The sequence below is a fragment of the Cheilinus undulatus genome, linkage group 8, assembly GCF_018320785.1.
Source record: "Cheilinus undulatus linkage group 8, ASM1832078v1, whole genome shotgun sequence".
In the NCBI taxonomy this organism is placed as follows: Eukaryota; Metazoa; Chordata; class Actinopteri; order Labriformes; family Labridae; genus Cheilinus; species Cheilinus undulatus.
In genome coordinates this window covers 301614-322786 of record NC_054872.1, presented here as the reverse complement: position 1 = coordinate 322786, position 21173 = coordinate 301614, and the positions used below count along the sequence as shown (strand labels likewise).

The following is a 21173-nucleotide window of genomic DNA, read 5'->3' as shown; positions in this document are numbered from 1 at the left end:
AACAGTAAAGATAAAACAGATGAAGATGACGGTAACTGGTCTAAATTACTGCTAGCACTGACCAGGGCTAACGACGAGTTTAGCGGCTATGAAGCCGAGGAAGGCACACCAGGGGAGAAGGACTTCTACCATCAGCACCTGGGAGACCCATCCATGAGAGGTGATGAGGTGGAGGATCCCTGTCCACCAACCATCCCCGTCAGCTGAACAGAGTCTCCATAGTCTGAGGCTAATTAAGAGCTGTTGGCATTTGTGCATGGAAGAGGCCAGACTGTCACGCCTGGCTGTGTTGTGTTTAACGAGGGGCATAAACACCGACAGGGACTAGGAGTTTAGCAGCTCTGTCATCATGTAGGAGAGGAGAATGGACCAGGACATGTACAAGTTCAAAGTTTGTTAACTAGCCTGGGGCTTTGTGCGGAGAGTGTGGCTCCACCCCTGGGGGTGGCTCTCTGCATTGGCGGTGTGCTTGGCCAGCCAGTGGTACAGGATATTTAGTAGGATCAGGAATGACAGACCGATATGACTGGATATCCAGTTTTACAGGTGAGAGATACAGCTGTGTCAGTAGCAGACTCTCCAACCGATACAAATCAGCCATGAATCCTTGGATGAATCGATTGTACGGTTATGGATCAGATATCGCAAGACTAGGAGTCGGTTGCCTGAGGCTTGATAGTTTTCATCTTTAAACAACGTGAGAGCTCACAAAACGACTCTTGCGCATGCTCTGTAACATTATGTTCACAACCCAAAGCTAAAACTAGCATTAACATGACTGACAACGATGAGGAAAAACATAATGGATGTGAATATTGCCACCAGCACCGACGTCAGCGTCAGTGCCAGCTTGACTGATGGAAGTGGTCAAGCTAGCGCTGGAGAGATTTTCAACGCATCAGGGAAAACAAAAATCTAAAGTTTGAAGCGTTTTTGGATTTTACAAGAAAGATGGACAACTCGATAAAAGCCATGCCATTTGCAAGTTATGTCAAGCAGCTCTGAAGTACACTGGTAGTACAACAAATCTTGACTTTCATGCAACGAGAAAACACAGTATGGTGGGTTAAAAACGATCAACAAGCAGGAGCCTGCTAACAGTGCTAGCACACAGCAGAAAACAGATAAAGTTATTCCCAACTATTTCGGGCAACTCGGCCACAATTCAGCACGGGCTAAGGAAATCACGGCTGCAATAACCCGTTTCATCGCCAAGGGCTTATGTCCTTACAGTATAGTTGAGTGGGAAGGATTTCAGGACTTGATGCATACCTTAGAGCAGGGGTTCTCGAAGTTTTGTTAGTTAAGGGCCAATTTAGGAACCCAACATTGGACTGAGGGCCGCCGAAGGAAAAAACAAAAAAAAAATCCCATTTGTAATCATTTTAATGACCAGGTTGCATCTCTACAGTTTACATTTATTGGTCTGCATCCAGTAAAGTGCAATAAACACATTTTAATTAATAAATGAGGCTAAACCTGGCAAAACTTGAGAAAACCTTGAGAAACATTGTAATGCACACAAAATCTCTGGGGTTTTCTGCCCTCTACAGTCAAATTTTGGATATAACAGTCCTGTGTGCAGTCCATTTCAGAATATATGTAGAAACTTATTTAGAACAAACAGTCAGTCACAGTGTGTCTTGCTTCCTGTCTTAACAATTGTGGGCCGCCGTTGGCTCGTGGGCCGCACTTTGAGAACCTATGCCTTGGAGCCAAGGTATAAAGTACCGTCCCGAAAGCATATCACCAACACATGCATGCCGGCGTTGTATGCTCAAGTGAAGAGCCAAGAGAAAAAGAACTGGCATATAATGAGAGAATAAGCACACAAAAAGAAATTTAAATGATATTAAGAGTTAAATAACGATGATGATAATGGAACTTTTACATATGTGCACAAGAGTGCCCACATAAATTAATTCTTTACATCAGATGAATTTTTATAACCTTGCAAAGCAGATGGATACACCCGTTTCCTTGTTTTCACTGGCGAATCCATCTTGCAAAGCTCCCATCTGTACCGTTTGGGCCCGATTAGAAAGTGACAGGACCAATCAGCGACGAGGGGCAGTACTTTCAGGCACATCAGAGTCATGATGTAAACAAGAAGCAGCAAGAGCTGGTGCAGTTATGGAGGAAGAGATTAGCGTGGATGCTGCTAAAGCACCAGTTTCATCAGAACTTGATGACATGTCTTCATGAAAAGAAGAACAAAGAGCAGCAGTGAGTTGTTTTCTTTTCAAAAACGACAAAATTTGAGTACTTACATGTCTATAGTTGCCATGTTTCGCGTTATTCCTCACTAGCTGCGCACCCAGAGCTTAATAGCAGCTACATCATGTGTTTTGTTGCTCTTATTGGCCCATAGAGATGTGACAGACAGAACGTTCATCCAATCACACTCCGAGTTTTTTTCAAAGTCTCTCCCTTTTCTCAAACGTTTCCTGTTGAAGCTTTCCCCGATGGACGTGTGAAACAAATCCATCTGGCGTGTCAGGTTAGATCTTCTTCATTACATCCATGTGGAAAATAGTTTTATGTTTGCTTATCTTTTCCTGGAATAATGTTTGCTACTACTGACAATTTAAGCCATAGGATATTGGTCATTTTTGGAGGGGATCTGCACTATTTATTTATTGCTGTAGTGAATGGACTGAAGACAGTGTCTTATGTTCTGTTTTTATAAATACACATTTTATTTTCTCATTTTAATTTTGATCCTATCCAACAAAATGATGGTCATTCAGCAAGTCTTTTTTGTCCATGTCTAAAAATAAATACATTGACATGGGATTTTGTTGTTGTTTATTTTTGACAGTGCCATAAAGCAACAATGCTCGGGGATATGTGGTTTTTTACATGTTTGAAAATACTGTAAGAATGTCGTTTTATAGAATTGACTTCTTTATTTTATAATTTAAGATTAACATCTACATCAACAAATGTTAACTATCGTATCATTTTTACACTGTATCAAATCGTATCGAAACGCTCTGTGTTAAAAATATATTGTTTTTGAATCAAATCGTAACCCGTGTATACAGTCATGGATGAAAGTGTTGGCACCCCTGGAATTTTTCCAGAAAATACACCATTTCTCCCAGAAATTGTTGCAAGTACAAATGTTTTTGGTATACATGTGTTTATTTCCTTTATGTGCATTGGAACAACACAAAAAATCAGAAGAAAAAAGACAAAATTGACATGATTTTACACAAAATTCAAAAAATGGGCCGGACAAAATGACTGTCCCCCTTTTAAAAATGTGGGTAAATCATTTTATTTCCAGCATGTGATGCTCATTTAAACTCACCTGTGGCAGTAACAGGTGCTGCAATCTAGAAATCACACCTGAAGCCAGTTAGAATGTCTAAAAGTTGACTCAACCTTTGTGTTGTGTGTCTGTGTGTGTCACACCTAGCATGGAGAAGAGAAAGAGGAGCCCAGAATTGTCTGAAGACTTAAGAGGCAAAATTGTGGAAAAATATGAACAATCTCAAGGTTAAAGACCATCTCCAGAGATCCTGAAATTCCTTTGTCCACTGTGTGTAATATAATCAAGAAGTTTATAACCATGGAGCTGTGGCTAATCTCCCTGGACGTGGACGGAAGAGAAAAACTGACAAAAGAATGCAACGCAGGATAGTTGGAATGGAGGATAAACATCCTCAGTCAACTTCCACACAGATTCAGGCTGTCCTGCAGACTCAGGGTGCAAAAGTGTCAGCTGGGACCATACGTGGTCATCTGAATGAGATGAAGCGCTATGGCAGGAGACCCAGGAGAACCCCACTGCTGACAAAGAGACAGAAAAAAGCCAGACTGGAGTTTGCATCAATGTACCTGAGTAAGCCTCAATCCTTCTGGGAGAACATTTAGTGGACAGATGAGACTAAGGTAGAGCTTTTTGGAAAAGCACGTCATTCTACTGTTTACAGAAAACAGAATGAGGCCTACAAAGAAAAGAACACAGTACCTACAGTCAAACATGGAGGAGCTTCAAGGATGTTTTGGGGTTGTTTTGCTGCCTCTGGCACTGGGTGCCTTGACTGTGTGACAGGAATCATGAAATCTGGAGACTATCAAAAGATTTTGGGCCACAATGTAGGGCCTAGTGTCAGAAAGCTGGGTCTGGGTCAGAGGTCATGGGTGTTGCAGCAGGACAATGACCCCAAACATACCTCAAAAAGCACCAAGAAATTGTTGAAGACAAAGCTGGAGAGTTCTGAAGAGGCCAGCAATGAGTCCAGATCTAAATCCCATTGAACACCTATGGAGAGATCTCAGAACTGCTGTGGAAGAAGCACCCTTCAAATCTGAGAGACCTGGAGCAGTTTGGAGAAGAAGAGTGGTCCAAAATTCCAGCTGAGAGGTGAAAGAAGCTTGTTGATGGTTATAGGAATTTTGTCCGGCCCATTTTTTGAGTTTTGTGTGAAATTCTGTCAATTTTGTCTTTTTTCTTCTGATTTTTTGTGTTGTTCCAATGCATATAAAGGCAATAAACATGTGTATACCAAAAACATTTGTTGATTGCAACAATTTCTGGGAGTAATGGTGTATTTTCTGGAAAAAATCCAGGGGTGCCAATATTTTTGTCATGCCAGAGATTCCCAACCCTAATATTTAGACTCTACGAAATCCTGGTGACTCAGTTCATGTTGACAGAAAGTGCAAAGGACTTGACTTTTATCTGGCATGATCTGAAAGCTGAGCCTGCCATTCAAAAGTCTCTGCCCTTTATCCATATCTGCTCACCGGACGTGCATCAAGAGGGCACTGCCTCCTGATCTCCCAAACTGCAGGACAGGTCCAGGGTCACAAAGAATGAATGTGTGTTAAAGGTCAATTATTATGCAAAATACACTTTTCTAACATATATATGTGCCCCTGGCCTGTCCACAATCCCCTCAAGAATCAGAAAAGTCTGTGTCCTCCCCACTCTCTTTCTTCAACTTTCAGAAAATGTGTGCTGAAACAAGCCTTTCTCAGATTTTCCCCTCATGATGTGGGGAGTTGGCCCCGCCCACAGGCTCAGTTGGCCCTCCCAGTTTGGAAGAAAGTTCCACCTTCCTCTCCTGGTCCTCTCGGATAAGGAGGGCCACATCTTTTAAGCCACTGCCATTTCCTGAGACGGGCAGAGTCAGACAGCTGATTATAATTTAAAGCCAAAGACACAGAAACAGGTCGTTCTGAGCAGTGCTGTAAGAGAGGGGTTGTCAGACATGCAGACGTCTAATACTGGAGTGTTTTATCATTAATAAACTTCACAGGCATGTTTTGGGGACCTCTGAGAACAATATAAACTTGTCTTTAAGGGGTAAAATATATGACCTTTAAACATGCAAAAACAAAAATAGTGGCATTAAAATTAATTTTAGTTATTAATGCGTTAAATTTGACAGACTACATTAAATATCAGATGAGATATGGAGATGAGATTCTGCAACCAGCAGCAATCGCATATCTCCACAGTCTGGGACCGAACTCTGCAACGCTGCAACCACTGACTTACAACAACAAAAAGAATGGGATGCCATGCCGCAGCAGTGAGAGGAAGCGTGTGTAGCTCTTACTTGGACACAGCCCTCTGAATGCTGTGGCGTTGTGTGCTACAAGAAGGGCTTTCAGATTTAGCTCCAGCAGCTCCAGAGGCTTTCCCAGCTCCTTTGGGTACTCTTGGTGTTGACTTCAAGTTGGAGTGCACCATGGCATCTTCTACTGGCCCCCCAGCAACACAGAGTCCCACTGCAGCCATAGCACTTAGTCTCTCTCTGGGGAGAGTGTTGGTTGAGCCAATGGAGTAAATGGGCAAGCTTGAATAAGGTTTGGATGGCAGGCGCATCTGATAAAGAGAAGGTAGCCAAAAACAAATAAATAGGGGTATAATCATTCATAAAACAGTTCAGGTGACAATTATAAGCCTTGTATATGTCATTTTTATTAAAATGTATTATTCTGCCATCTGCATAGCATCTACACATGATCTACATATCCATGAAGTCTGATGACATTTTCTTATATCTTTATTTTATTCAATAAAACAAAAATTGTTAATATTAAAGTCTTCAACTTTGAATGAAAGGAGCAAAAGGAAAAATAATCCTCTAATATCAGCTTCACAAGACAATCCTGATATTAGTTCATAACTTAGAGTGTTTCTTTTCTCTTCACAGAGGTTAGGTATCACCAGCACTGATTGTCCCTGGCACCTTTGCACCTGCACTGAATCACTGCAATCACCGCGCACCCTTAAGCTCTGCTCAGAGCCAACTCCAGCGCCAGAGTATTCCCGCACCTACGTGGTATCTTGGCTCTCTAGCTAACACTTATCTTGTAAGATTTCTATGTGCTCCCTGTGCCTAACCCTGCTCTCTCCTCGCTTCTTCCAGTGCCTCCACGTGCCATCAGTGCTCTGCCCAACCTCTGCCACGCTGCCACACATTCGCACCGAACTCTCACACAGCCTCCACCGCCTCTCCTCACGTCTACAGTCCTCACATCTCACTGGACCCCTCGCACACTCCCTGGACCCTAGATTCCCCCTCCCTCACTCCTGTGTTTCCCCAATAAAACCTTTAAACTGCTTCAACTGAAATATTAAGACAGACAGAAATATTCATGTGCTTTACTATTTTTTCAGGGGTTTTTTTGTAAATCAGAAAATTTGAAAATTCATGGATAACAATAATAATTCTATTTTAGCATTAAAAATATCATTTGGGTTAAAGAGCTTCTACATATTGGTGTATTAACCATTGCAGAAACATCAAAAATAATTTTGGTAATTACCACTGCTGTTAATTTAGGGCAGCTGTGGCATAAACCTTACTTTGGTGAGGGTTAGGGTGGTCTAATAAATTAAGCACTGTATATTACGGTAATGTCGAATAGCACCGTGAAAACGGCAGCTTTGGCAGAAGACGAGTGAGAAAGGAGAGTGAAGGAAGAGAGTAAAAGGAGAGCGAGCGAGAGTGGTGTTTAGTTAAAAAATAGCGTTAGATAGTGGCATTTGTGCATGTCTGTCATGTGCAATAACAATATGTTACTGAGAATGTTGAGAATGCATTTTTCCACCTTTATTTGCACTAACTTTCGCCTGTGTATATTTTGCACACCCAGAGTCCTAGACTCCAAAAATGACTGCTGATTGTTCTAAACATGTATAGGTTCACATTTCAAATGTCAAATCAAAACTTCATGAGCAATAACAACATTTCTTCTCATAAAAGCCATGAAAAACAAATCTGTTTTTGTGTTTTTCTTCTTTTAAACTGCTGACAATTCCATATAATGTGCAATAATCATTAACCAGATGTTGACAAGTCAAGTTCAAGTACTCCTGGGAAAAGGAACCAAAGCTCTCAGACTTAGGGCATTTCCTGACTATTTTACAGCCAGAATAACAAGATATGTCCAAAGCGCCATTTTTAGACTCAGTAGGTAAAGGGTTAACTTTGGTAAAAGTATGCTATCTCTGATTACTGATGAATGTAAAAACAACTATCTTGGATTTTTATAAACAGACTGACCATCACAACATGGAAATTTCATGCTACAGACTAAATACAAAAAAAACAAACCTTACTATGTCTCCATTTTTAAGAAATATGCATTACAGATGTAACTACACATTTGGCAGTGTGTGTGGGTGTGTGTGTGTGTGTGTGTGTGTGTGTGGTGGGTGGGTGGGGGGGGGGCACATAACTGTAAGTTCGCCTAGGGCACTAAAATGGCTAGAACCGGCCCTGACCACGGTATTTGATTATTCTCATCTTGCTGAACTCACATTTGGAATGTTTCACTCGAAGTGCGTTTTCCTGCAGGCGTTGTGGCTGCTCCTGTATCTATTTCCATGTCTAAGTTGGTGTCAGCTATTCTGAATGTCGCTTTGTACAAGTCACCCCCTCCATCAGTCACAGTCAGAATGCTGAACATTCCCAGCTCTGCATCCTCTGCATCCCGTAGTGGTTGGGCCAAACTCACAATTAGTAGCACACTGTTTCATTTCAGCCACATACTGTGCAGCTGGCCAGCTTGCCTTCTGGTTACACCGGTTAAAACATAATCTTTCCGCAACCACTATCGGCTTTGGCTCAAAATGTCCTTTCAGAATGGCCACTATTTCATTAAACATTTTATCTTTGGGCTTATCTGGCTGCACTAGGTTCCTTGAGAGTTCGTACATGGCCGCATCCATCGCACTTAAGAATGTGGCTCCATGTTTTTCAACGGCTACGTCATTAGCAATAAAGAACTGTTCCACCCGTTCAATGTAAGCTGACCACAGCTCACTTTCTGGCTTGAACTCATCTGTTCTTCCAAACTGGGCCGTAGTACTCACTAGTACTATCCTTCCCTGCTGGAGAAAAACGAGTATTATCCTCATCGCCAGTTAATGTGGAGTATGGACCAGGTGGACTCAGTGTAACGTTCGCTGACTTCAATCAGCCATCTTCACCAACTCTACAAACTGCACATGTGTGCTACCGTATCACAGCAAGGTCACACTTAAAGAAAGAGCTTTGCCATATAAAAGAACTATGTAGTTAAAATACCACATTAACAATGAAATCTTTTATAAAGAATTTCTTCTATTGCCACACAGCCAGCAGTTCTATGGCTTTTAGTTGGTAATTGTTGTTTAACTGCACTGTTTAAGGATGTGGTGACAGTATGCCTTAAAGCCAATCATTAATGTGTACTGGTACTCTCAGTTTCTGAGGTCTGAGTGCTCCCTCTGCCCACATTTAGGGTTATTAATGAGTCTGTTAAGTTCTTAATCAAGGCACCGTCACTTTTTTAAGGATTAACTGTAAACAGCCAAACAGTCTCTTACTTACCTTTTTGCAGCACTGTGAACACACGGGCCTGTAAGAGAAACAGTCAAATATTGACAATAAAAAATGACAGAAAATCTGACAGCTTTGGTGTTTTATACAATGAAAAATATTTAAGTAAGATTATTTACTTTTTACAAAACTGGCAGATGTAGGACCAGGTGAAGAAGGAAAACCGTTTGGTTCGACAACAGAAGCAAAGCTGCAAATTGGAAAAAGACAAAATTATACTTAGAAAAAGTAACAGAGACATTAAAATACATGAAAAATTACACAAGTGTAGGTGTGTGTGTGTGTGGGGGGGGGGGTGTTGCTGAGAGTGAGCCTTCTTACACCCCCTGTTCTCTGTCCAGAGTTGTACCCACATAGAACATGGAGGAATGAATACATTAGACAGTTGTTCTGATATTAAGTGCTGGGGTTAGTCTGGGGTTAGGATCTAAACTCGCCCATGCCACTTCATCACATAGCCTAGTTTTGGCTGGAGCACATGTCAGAGACAGTTCACCAGCCACCAAGGGCCAAACATGTCTTGTTTTATGTAGTAACTCTTGTCAGTGATGTGAAAGATACAGATCTACTCCACTAGAGGGTGAACAACAAACATAACTGCTTCATTAACATTGATTTGTTGGTTTTTTTTTTTTCTCTACATAATTTAAACAAATGAGATTAAAAAAATACCTTTCCCTTTTTCATAGCATTGTAGATTTCTTTGTACTGCTGGAACTTCTCCAGCTCTGCCTTCACCAGCACCTGCCTGATGTGCATCACTTCATTTACTGTTAGAGACAGACACTCAACAGGAAAACAAAATTCCTCCTGTAATGACACAAAAATCACAAAAATACACAGTCATGATTTATCCTTGCATTAGCTAACAGAAACATTAAGAATCAAAGTCTTCCCCTCAGGAGCAGTCAACAAAGATGAAGAAAAGTATGTCCTCTAATTCATCCTTCTGCTCATTTTAACCCTATACTACAGCTTTTTGTTTCCTTATTTGAACTACTGTTCTATGGTCTGGGCAGCTTCATATCAAAACCATCTGAAGAAATTTTGTATTATTCAGAAGAGGTTCTTAAGATTCATCTCACATTCAAACAGATACGCTCCATCAGCACCACTTTTCATAAATTATTCTGTTTTACCAATTCACAAGTTAAGTATCTATCAGATGTGTTTGTTCATTCACAAGTTTATTTACAGAAACCAAGATCTTACCATGTGAGGTTCATTCATATTGTACTAGTCACAGTAATAATAATCTAGATTTACCCTTTACTCACACATCATCAATTTAACGTGCCTTATAGAGGCCCTGTGCTATGGACTGGATTACCTCCACCATTGAGATCCAGATCTTTCCACTTTAAAAAGCAGCTTAAAAAATCTTTTCCTTTCATGAATCATCCAGTCACTTCCTGCTCCCTGTATCGCCTCACATCGTATTCTATGCCTTTTCTCCATGATGACAATCCCTCGTGGATTTTCTTTTCAGTATGTATCTTATTTTTTTTGGATTTCCAATGATTATTTTGTTTCCATTGTCTTCCACTTGAAAATGACTATTCTGTACTTTGTCTGTACTTTTCTTCTTTTTTTTTCATTTAACATCGATTTTTTTAGTACTTTGTCTCCTTATTTTTCAAAGTTTATTTGTTAGCCTTATAAATATGAATTGTTTGTGATTATTGAAAGGGGTGGAACTCTTGTACAAGCCCATTGGGCTTCGTTCCCTCTTTGACCCATTTTTTGTTTATGTGTGCGAAATAAATAAATAAACCTAAACCTAAAAAGGACGTTTTTGCCATGAAGTTTTCAGAAAAGAAAATGGCATATTCACATACGGTAATAACTGAAGCTGTGGGAAAACAAAACTCTTTGCTACAATTTGAAGCACCTTTAAAAGCAGTTAGATAAACAGAGCACCAGCAAGAACTTTGGACCATAACAAATACTTTAAAAATAATTTCAACTCCAGCGTAAAACAGCAGAATGTCTTCAAAACGGTGCCATGATTTCCTCGCTCAGTTGTTCTCTCAATACTATATTTTTTATTATGTACCCCCCCCCCCCCAAAATTAAATAAACTCTGATCAAGCATGAGTTCTTACTAGGCAACACAGTGAAGTCAGGAAGACTATCCCTTTCACTTGATTCTGTGGGGATTTTAAAAAGTAGGGATAAAAAAGCAACACCCAAAACTGTCTCCAGTGTAGCCTTCAAGCATAAGTTACCTGGCTACTGAAAACAACCTAGAAATGAACAGCTGTACAGCACAGACAGAAGGTCTCAGGAAAGAAAATAATAGACCAGCATGTTCAAGGTAAAGGACTGAGACTACAGCTGACCATATTCAGAAGTTTCAAGTCCACAGGACTGTAGCCGACCTCCCTGATAATAGGAATGGCAACCAAAATGCCCAGAACAACTTCCACAGAGATTAGAGGTGGACTCCATCCGTCGCTGTTTGAGCCAAAGTGGACTTAATGCAAGACGACTGAGGAAGACTCCAATGTTGGAAGTGAATCATAAAAAAACCGGACTGGAATTCACTAAAATGCATATTAACAAGCCACACAGTTTCAGAGAAAATGTCCTTTTGACAGATCAGACAAAACTGGAGCTTTTGGGCAGGTCACATCATCTTTTTGTTCATAGGCGCAAAAATAAGGCAAACACAGAGAAATGGAGGAAGATGGGTTATGTTCTGGGGCGTCTGGCACAGGGTGTTTTGAATCTGTGCAGGGGACAATGAAATCTCAAGACTATCAAGGCCTTCTGGGGCCAAATGTGCTGCCCAGTGTCAGAAAGCTTGGTCTTAGTCCAGGTCATGGGTCCTCCAACAGGAACCAAAAGGCACAGTTAAAAACAGCCAAGAATGGCTAAGATCAAAACATGGAGCATTCTCAAGTGGCCTCCTGTAAGCCCTGATCTAAATTCTACTGAACATCTGTGGAAGCAGAAGTCCTGGAGAAGGAATTCATTGGATCAAAAACCAAATTATTTTCTCCAACACAGTGTGGTTGTTTAAGATTCCATGTTAGTTGTAGTCCCCACTCCCTTTTCCTGGTCAACAGCTCCAAATATCAATATTCACAAAAACTATTGGTAAAAAGTCCTTTAGTACTACACATGAAGCACTGACTCACAGTACTGTTTTGTTGTGTTTAAATGCCAGTGGTAGATCAATACTTTTTAAACTGTACCGGTGCCAAAATGGTGCCAGAATTAATACTGTTAGGAGGAAAAAAAAATGGTTCATGGACTTGAGCTTGTAAAACACTTCAACACCTCAGGTCACACCTACGTATTCATACCCACTCACACTGATGGCTATGGAGTACTACTAGCCATCAGCCATCACTACTAGAACTGGAGTTAGGTGTCTTGCCCAAGGACACATCAACATGTACTGAAGGGGCTGGGGATCGAACCCCAGATGACTGACTCTACCAACAAGCCACAGTTGTGCTGAAAAAGGAGGCAACTTTAAACTTCAAATTGAGCTGTATATTACATAACACTATGAACTAATAAATACAATTCATTAATAAAACCTTACCCACCTTTTATTTTTCACTAACAACTCCTCCCTCTAGTCATCACTCAGTGGTCTAATGACTTTTCTTTGAGGAGTCTTTTAAATGTGTTAGTCCAACTGGAATTGCAAATGTCACTTGACAGTTTTAACTACTTAGTAGTCAAGACCACAGTATCTGAGACCAAGACATGCCTGAGACCAGGAGCCGAGACCAAGACAAGACCATGACTTTTGGGGGGTTAGGGCCAAGTTGAGACCAAGACTGAGACACGACCAAGACCATAAAAATCTATTTAATTTGACAGTTCAACTGAAACTGTTTGTTTTAGCAGGAGCTTCTCTTTATTAAGACACTGAAAAACAGCACATCAGTGTCTGGACGGGAAAATCCTGAGTCTGGCCAGACACAAACCGAGACAAGACCAAGATATTCAGAATGTGGTCTAGAGACCGTTCTCAAGTACACAACTACTACTACTACTTCATTTTATTTTATTCTGGTATTTTTTTAAATAAATTGATAGCACAAGTTATGTTTAATATATGATAATCTGTTTTTTCAGGCAGGCTTAGAAATTCTACAGTCTCCATTTGAGGCAGGCCATGAGGTTCTGCTAATGTGCTCAGAGCCTAGTTTAACAAAGCTCTTCAATGGATTAAGTTTTACACTTAACAGACATCTGAATACTGGATTAAATGATCAAAAATCAGCATTTGATATTTGTCCAGTATATCACAGGGGTGATACCGTCATCTGTCTGGGATTTTCAGGGCTTGTTTGTGGAGTGATCAGATGGGTTTTAGGACAGTTGTGGTTGTTTAAGACCAACATGATGTACAATAATGACAATAAGATCATTTAAATATTTTTTAGAGGTTTCAACTGCTGGTGAGTCCCTAATGTGTCTAAAATGTGCTGTTATATGTCTGGCACATCTTTTAATAAGAGTGGTTTATGCCTAGGTATTTAAACTTGTTACATTTTTATCATCTCTCCATGAGCGTAAATATTTGGGAAAAGTACAGTCCTCTGTTTAAAAATACTAAAACATCAGTATTAAGAGTGAGACGGGAATACTGCAGCCACACTGTAACTTTATCCACTGCTGATGACAACTTAGCCAACTTGTCTGCATGCATCAGGGTCATTAATGTATGTGCTAAACAACAGCATTCCTCAGACAGAGCCCTGTAATCATTATTAATTCACTGATAGCATTACATGGTTGTAATGCCAGTTAGGATATCTGAAACCTGTTTGTTAGCTCCATCTACGAGGAAATAAGTCATTGGTCAATAATTTACATTTTTGTAGTGAAATCCATTCAGGCCTGCAGCTTTTGAGAATTCTTTAGGATTTCTAAGGGGGGGAAGGACCCTCCCGTATCTACCAGCTTCCCACCGTGGAGGAGCCAGAAATAGCACGTCTGATTAAAGACAGATCTGAAGAGACGCCTGAAAAGATCTAAGGTGATCTAATCGGATGGTTTCTAGACAAAAGGATTGTGGTTTCTCCAACAACTGCAACCCCACACCTTTTGAACTTTGGATCATGAACCAGAGTCAACACTCCTTGGTTGACCGGTGCATCCTACTCAAACAACGAGACCAGATGAAGATTATAAATTACTTGTGTTTTCTCTGCAGAACTGAGACAAGAAGACAAGAATGACTCCAAATCTAAGAAATGCTGTAATCATAACTTTGCTCAACAAAACATTTGCATATCATCTTAGGGAAATGAAATGGAACCTAATGAACTGTTTCAGGGGTCTGTGACACAGAATCAAATTCTTCCATGGACCAACAGCGCCATCTAAAGTCTGCTATTGGTCACCACACCGACCTCTTTATGATTATCTAAATGCTCATATATGTGTCAGTGATGCTGTTATTCATATTTCACTTAGCATGGACTTGATGTGATATCACTCTAGAATATATAACCATTCATACTATTCCTACCTGCTTTCATTGAATTACTAAACTGATGAAGACTGGTTCATATACAGTTGATCTCTAGGTTGATCTCCCTCAGTTTTAAGATGCAGTGTATGCTCTCTTTTAGTCTAGTCTTTTCCTTCATTTTTCTTACGTTGTTCCTGAGGCTCTGTCTTCAAGCCTTTCCTTATATTCTCTTTTTTCTCATGCTAAGTAATTTTTGTAGACTTCTCAGTGAAACATGTTTTTCTTTTCTTTGTTTCTCACAAGTCTGCACTAGGTTCAACTCTTTTTGAACTTTGAAACACTCATTAACATAGAGTGCTTAACAAATTTATTATACCACCATCCAAAGTCAGGTTTATGCCACAGCTGCCCTAACTTAACAGCATTGGTAATTACCAAAATCATTTTTATGTTTCTGCAATCTACACCAATATGTAGAAGCTCTTTAACCCAAACGATATTTTTATGCTAAAATAGAATTATTATTGTTATCCATGAATTTTCAAATTTTCTGATTTACAAAAAAAATGAAAAAAAAAAATAGTAAAGCACATTAATATTTCTGATTAATATGTCAAATTATAGTTATTTACTGTCTTTCCTGAACAGAAAAATGAGTTTTAGTGGTTGAACATAATGCCTGATTCATTTCTGACTTCTCAGAGAAGCCCAGTGAGCCGGCTCAAATTTGGGTATAAAAAGGTGAATTCAGTTTGAAATTTCTCATTTCTGTTCAAAATGGTAAAATGTGTAGAGCTGACTGAAAATGAAAGAGTCCGCATTAAAGCACTTCATGATGCTGGATGGTCTCTGAGACAGGTATGACAGGTGGTCTAATACATTTGTTAAGCACTGTAGATTTTTATAATTTCACGCTAGTTTGACCATCACAGCAGATTGAAATATTTTTGAAATCATTTTATCGAGTCTCACACGTCCAGACTTCATCACTGTGATCCTCAAACTCAAAGTGATGGTGGCTGTCCTGAGACATTATTTTTGAAAGTTAATTGGACCAATTAAGAACTGTTTTTTGGAATGAGACGAGCCAATCAGAATCTGTGAAAAGGACACATCTTGCCGTGTTCGTCAGACTATCTTCTGTCATCTGTGAGACCCACTGGCGCCGTTGCAGAACCCACCAGCTTAGCCAATCAAAGGTCCGACCCGGCTGGAACCAGCAGTAGCTCCAGGCTCTCAGCACCTCAGACAGTCCATCTCCTAGTCCTTCTTCTACAGCCATCAGTAGGATTCTGATCCAGTTCACCTGGGTTGACGGTGTCTCCAACAGTCCCATTTAAACAATGAATTCATTCAGATCTATTTTTCCAAATTTACATTCCACTCTCCATCAAACTAGGTTAGTATTCTCTCCTTCAATCATTTCCTGTTTCATTCACTCACTCATATTAGCTACTTGATATATACATTGTAATCCTGTATTCATAATAAATCTTCAGAAAATCAGTCGTTAATTTGGGAAGGGAAGTCTCTGAAACAAGAATTCATGCCTCGAGTTATGAGATTGATTCATAATTTTATAAATTAATTAATTAAAATTTGTAACTCATTTATAATTACATTTTTCATTTTGATCCTAATCAATCTGAAATCCTGCATAAGCATAAGCATAACCTTTATCCATGCCCTTGTTATTATTTTTAATTCCAGCTTTATTGAAATATTCATTCATGACATTTTATCCACATTTTTTTGCCAGTGGCATTTAATTATTTTTCTTACTTGAAATGCAAATGCCTAAAAACTTTGTTGTGGAGAACTCCACTTCCAGACTGGCACACATTATATGCTGGCTGTCTTTACAAGAAAGCTATAAGGATCAGTAAAAAACCAACCCAGCCATCAGGTCTGAGATACTAACAGACTGCTGGACATCACTCATTTCTTCCTACAGCTGCTGAGAACCGACTGAACCAGGCATATGATCAATATGCTCGACAGTATAAAAAAATCCCCTCAAGAGCTGTAAACTCACGGCTGACACTATTAATCTTTATTCTACACTCTCATTATTTATCCATATTCGGGCCAATATTTTAGAATATAGTTGTTTGAGGCTATTTAACCTTGTTATGTGTTCAGCCCTGTGCTCTTAGTATTAATATTTAATGTGACAACATCATGTGTTTAATGTCTGAAGTCGTGAATTTTAACTCCTTCATCCATGTCTCCACCTTTTCACAGCTCTGAATGTACTCTGCCAGATAACAATCCTTCAACATCTGCTCTAATAAAAAAGTTCTTAAAAGTTGAAATCACTAGAAGTTATAGTACAGCTGCCCCAGTTTTATGTACCTATCTTCTCTCAAGGTTACACATTTCCTGAAAAGATGTCGGACTAACCAGAGATTTAGAGTTTTGTTTGGAGGGTTGCTGAAAGGGTCGGACGTTGGTGGGAGTTTCCTTCTCGATGGAGTGCCTCCTCTGGTGGGTCTGACGTCTCTCTGGCTGGGGAGTAGAGGAGATGGGCAGGAACATGGGGGGAGCTAGTAATCACATGAAGACAACAATGTCGAAAGTCGTAAAGATTCAGGTGATCAGTCAAATCAGCAAACAAGACATTTTGAGAGCAACAAAGACAGCAGCAAATGATCAGTAAAAATATCTGCAGGGCTGTAGGTTTGATATGAGCAGAGAGTAAGGAGAAAAACCTACTCACTCTTCTTACTGAACGCAGACTCTGGTGATGTATCATCCACAATAGATGTGGCCACACTGGAGCTGCTGGCTGATTGCCCCCCAATTCTATCATCCTGGTAAATGAAATACACCAAGAGTTCATCAAGTATTTGCTCCACTAATAAATGTAATGTCTGAATACCAAACACAAGTTCATACTGACATCCGAGTCCGAACTGTCCAGTTCAGCAAGACTTGGAGCTTTGAGAAGCCTCTTCCTCTGAGGGGCAGACTGAGATCCAGAGGGCTCTACCCTGGGAGATGTTGATCCATTGGTCAGAGACAGAGAGCTGCCCATGCATCCACTAAACTCATCTGTAGAGAGTCCAGGATATTCCAGATAAATGCCAAAACACTTCCAAATGGGAGTCCTTGCATTCTGGGCTATAATTAAAACTATTATTATCATGTGAAATGTCTGAGAGAGGTTGTTTGAAATACCAGTCAAATATTTTAGACAAGAGTGCTGTTAATTAGGGCCAAAATCAAAATGTCACGTCAAATAATTCAATGCCTGGGTCTTCTATCCATGCATTCTTATCTCCATCAGTCTGAGCTGAAGATGTCTGGAATCATGCCAGTTCTGATGGAAAGGTTTCAAAGTTCTGAATTTTAGATTTTCATTTATCTTGCAACTGACTGAAGGATGGAAACTGACCATTTACATCCAAGTTGTTGAGGGAGTATATAGGTGTACACATGAATATCTCCACCACACCCAATCTGTAATATATCCAACCTGTACATAACTGTTTGTAAATGCTATTTATATTTTGTAAGTTGACATTTTTATATTCCATATTTTGTATTTTTGTATTTATTAGTGCTCTTGAAAACAAACTTCATTTGTCCTCTATTTCCATTGTGTTTCTGTTGCAAATGGCCTGCTTTGTATAAGACACTTTTTTTTGCTGCTGTAAATTAGAAATTCCCCTTGTGGGACTAATAAAGGAATATCTTATCTTGTCTTATCTTGTCTTTTCTTATCTTGTCTTATCTTATCTTATCTTATCTCGTCTTATCTTATCCTTATCTTGTCTTATCTTGTCTCATCTTATCTTATCCTTATCTTGTCTTATCTTGTCTTTTCTTTTCTTGTCTTATCTTATCTTATCTTATCTCATCTTATCTTATCCTTATCTTGTCTTATCTTATCTTGTCTTATCCTTATCTTGTCTTATCTTATCTTATCCTTATCTTATCTTATCTTGTCTTTTCTTATCTTGTTCTTATCTTATCTCATCTTATCCTTATCTCATCTTATCTTATCCTTATCTTGTCTTATCTTATCTTGTCTTATCCTTATCTTGTCTTATCTTATCTTATCCTTATCTTGTCTTATCTTGTCTTTTCTTATCTTTTCTTATCTTGTCTTATCTTGTCTTATCTTATCTTGTCTTATCTTATCTTATCCTATCCTTATCTTTTCTTATCTTCTCTTATCTTATCTTATCTTGTCTTGTCTTATCTTGTCTTATCTTGTCTTGTCTTATCTTGTCTTATCTTATCTTGTCTTGTCTTATCTTGTCTTATCTCATCTTGTCTTGTCTTATCTTGTCTTATCTTGTCTTATCTTGTCTTATCCTTATCTTGTCTTATCTTATCCTTATCTTGTCTTAACTTTTCTTTTCTTATCTTCTCTTATCTTATCTTATCTCATCTTATCCCATCTTATCTTATCCTTATCTTGTCTTATCTTATCTTGTCTTATCCTTATCTTGTCTTATCTTATCTTATCCTTATCTTGTCCTATCTTGTCTTTTCTTATCTTGTCTTATATTATCTTGTCTTATCTTATCTCATCTTATCTTATCCTTATCTTATCTTGTCTTGTCTTGTCTTTTCTTATCTTATCTTATCCTTTCCTTATCTTGTCTTATCTTATCTTGTCTTATCCTTATTTTGTCTTATCTTATCTTATCCTATCCTTATCTTTTCTTATCTTATCTTGTCTTATCTTATCTTATCCTTATCTTGTCTTATCTTATCTTATCCTTATCTTCTCTTATCTTGTCTTATCCTATCTTGTCTTGTCTTATCTTGTCTTATCTTATCTTGTCTTATCCTTATCTTGTCTTATCTTATCTTGTCTTATCCTTATCTTGTCTTATCTTATCTTATCCTTATCTTCTCTTATCTTGTCTTATCTTATCCTTATCTTGTCTTATCTTGTCTTTTCTTTTCTTGTCTTATCTTATCTCATCTTATCTTATCCTTATCTTGTCTTATCTTATCTTATCCTTATCTTATCTTATCTTGTCTTTTCTTATCTTGTTCTTATCTTATCTCATCTTATCCTTATCTCATCTTATCTTATCCTTATCTTGTCTTATTTTATCTTGTCTTATCCTTATCTTGTCTTATCTTATCTTATCCTTATCTTGTCTTATCTTGTCTTTTCTTATCTTTTCTTATCTTGTCTTATCTTGTCTTATCTTATCTTGTCTTATCTTGTCTTATCATTAACTTGTCTTATCTTATCTTATCCTATCCTTATCTTATCTTATCTTCTCTTATCTTGTCTTGTCTTATCTTATCTTGTCTTGTCTTATCTTGTCTTATCTTATCTTATCTTGTCTTGTCTTATCTTGTCTTATCTTATCTTGTCTTGTCTTATCTTGTCTTATCTCATCTTGTCTTGTCTTATCTTGTCTTATCTTATCTTGTCTTATCTTGTTTTATCCTTATCTTGTCTTATCTTATCTTATCGTTATCTTGTCTTAACTTGTCTTTTCTTATCTTCTCTTATCTTATCTTATCTCATCTTATCCCATCTTATCTTATCCTTATCTTGTCTTATCTTATCTTGTCTTATCCTTATCTTGTCTTATCTTATCTTATCCTTATCTTGTCCTATCTTGTCTTTTCTTATCTTGTCTCATCTTATCTTGTCTTATCTTATCTCATCTTATCTTATCCTTATCTTATCTTGTCTTATCTTATCTTGTCTTATCCTTATTTTGTCTTATCTTATCTTATCCTATCCTTATCTTTTCTTATCTTATCTTGTCTTATCTTATCTCATCTTATCTTATCCTTATCTTATCTTGTCTTATCTTATCTTGTCTTATCCTTATTTTGTCTTATCTTATCTTATCCTATCCTTATCTTTTCTTATCTTATCTTATCTCATCTTATCTTATCCTTATCTTATCTTGTCTTATCTTATCTTGTCTTATCCTTATTTTGTCTTATCTTATCTTATCCTATCCTTATCTTTTCTTATCTTCTCTTATCTTGTCTTATCTTATCTTGTCTTGTCTTATCTTGTCTTATCTTGTCTTGTCTTATCTTGTCTTATCTTATCTTGTCTTGTCTTATCTTGTCTTATCTCATCTTGTCTTGTCTTATCTTGTCTTATCTTGTCTTATCTTGTCTTATCCTTATCTTGTCTTATCTTATCCTTATCTTGTCTTAACTTTTCTTTTCTTATCTTCTCTTATCTTATCTTATCTCATCTTATCCCATCTTATCTTATCCTTATCTTGTCTTATCTTATCTTGTCTTATCCTTATCTTGTCTTATCTTATCTTATCCTTATCTTGTCCTATCTTGTCTTTTCTTATCTTGTCTTATATTATCTTGTCTTATCTTATCTCATCTTATCTTATCCTTATCTTATCTTGTCTTATCTTGTCTTTTCTTATCTTTTCTTATCTTATCTTATCCTATCCTTATCTTTTCTTATCTTATCTTGTCTTATCTTATCTTATCCTTATCTTGTCTTATCTTATCTTATCCTTATCTTCTCTTATCTTGTCTTATCCTATCTTGTCTTGTCTTATCTTGTCTTATCTTATCTTGTCTTATCCTTATCTTGTCTTATCTTATCTTGTCTTATCCTTATCTTGTCTTATCTTATCTTATCCTTATCTTCTCTTATCTTGTCTTATCTTATCCTTATCTTGTCTTATCTTGTCTTTTCTTTTCTTGTCTTATCTTATCTCATCTTATCTTATCCTTATCTTGTCTTGTCTTATCTTATCCTTATCTTATCTTATCTTGTCTTTTCTTATCTTGTTCTTATCTTATCTCATCTTATCCTTATCTCATCTTATCTTATCCTTATCTTGTCTTATTTTATCTTGTCTTATCCTTATCTTGTCTTATCTTATCTTATCTTTATCTTGTCTTATCTT

General features: G+C 38.1%; 1 protein-coding gene across 5 annotated transcripts in view; it reads right to left on the bottom strand.

The window, feature by feature from the left end:
* The window catches only part of spire1b (spire-type actin nucleation factor 1b), an 86965-nt gene that overhangs the window by 16666 nt on the left and 49126 nt on the right, over positions 1-21173 (bottom strand). For 4 of the 5 annotated variants that reach the window (XR_005992196.1, XM_041792955.1, XM_041792956.1 and 1 more), the window contains 7 exons: positions 17198-17349; positions 17015-17108; positions 16699-16841; positions 9525-9662; positions 8972-9042; positions 8844-8871; positions 5577-5845 (listed from right to left, as the gene is read on the bottom strand). Coding sequence is in view for 4 of the 5 variants with exons in the window: in XM_041792955.1 (XP_041648889.1) it covers positions 5577-5845; positions 8844-8871; positions 8972-9042; positions 9525-9662; positions 16699-16841; positions 17015-17108; positions 17198-17349 (895 nt within the window). In the remaining variant the exon portion in view is untranslated. Of the gene's footprint in view, positions 1-4977; positions 5129-5576; positions 5846-8843; positions 8872-8971; positions 9043-9524; positions 9663-16698; positions 16842-17014; positions 17109-17197; positions 17350-21173 lie in introns of those variants that run through there. The other variant, XM_041792957.1, reaches the window with a different exon arrangement.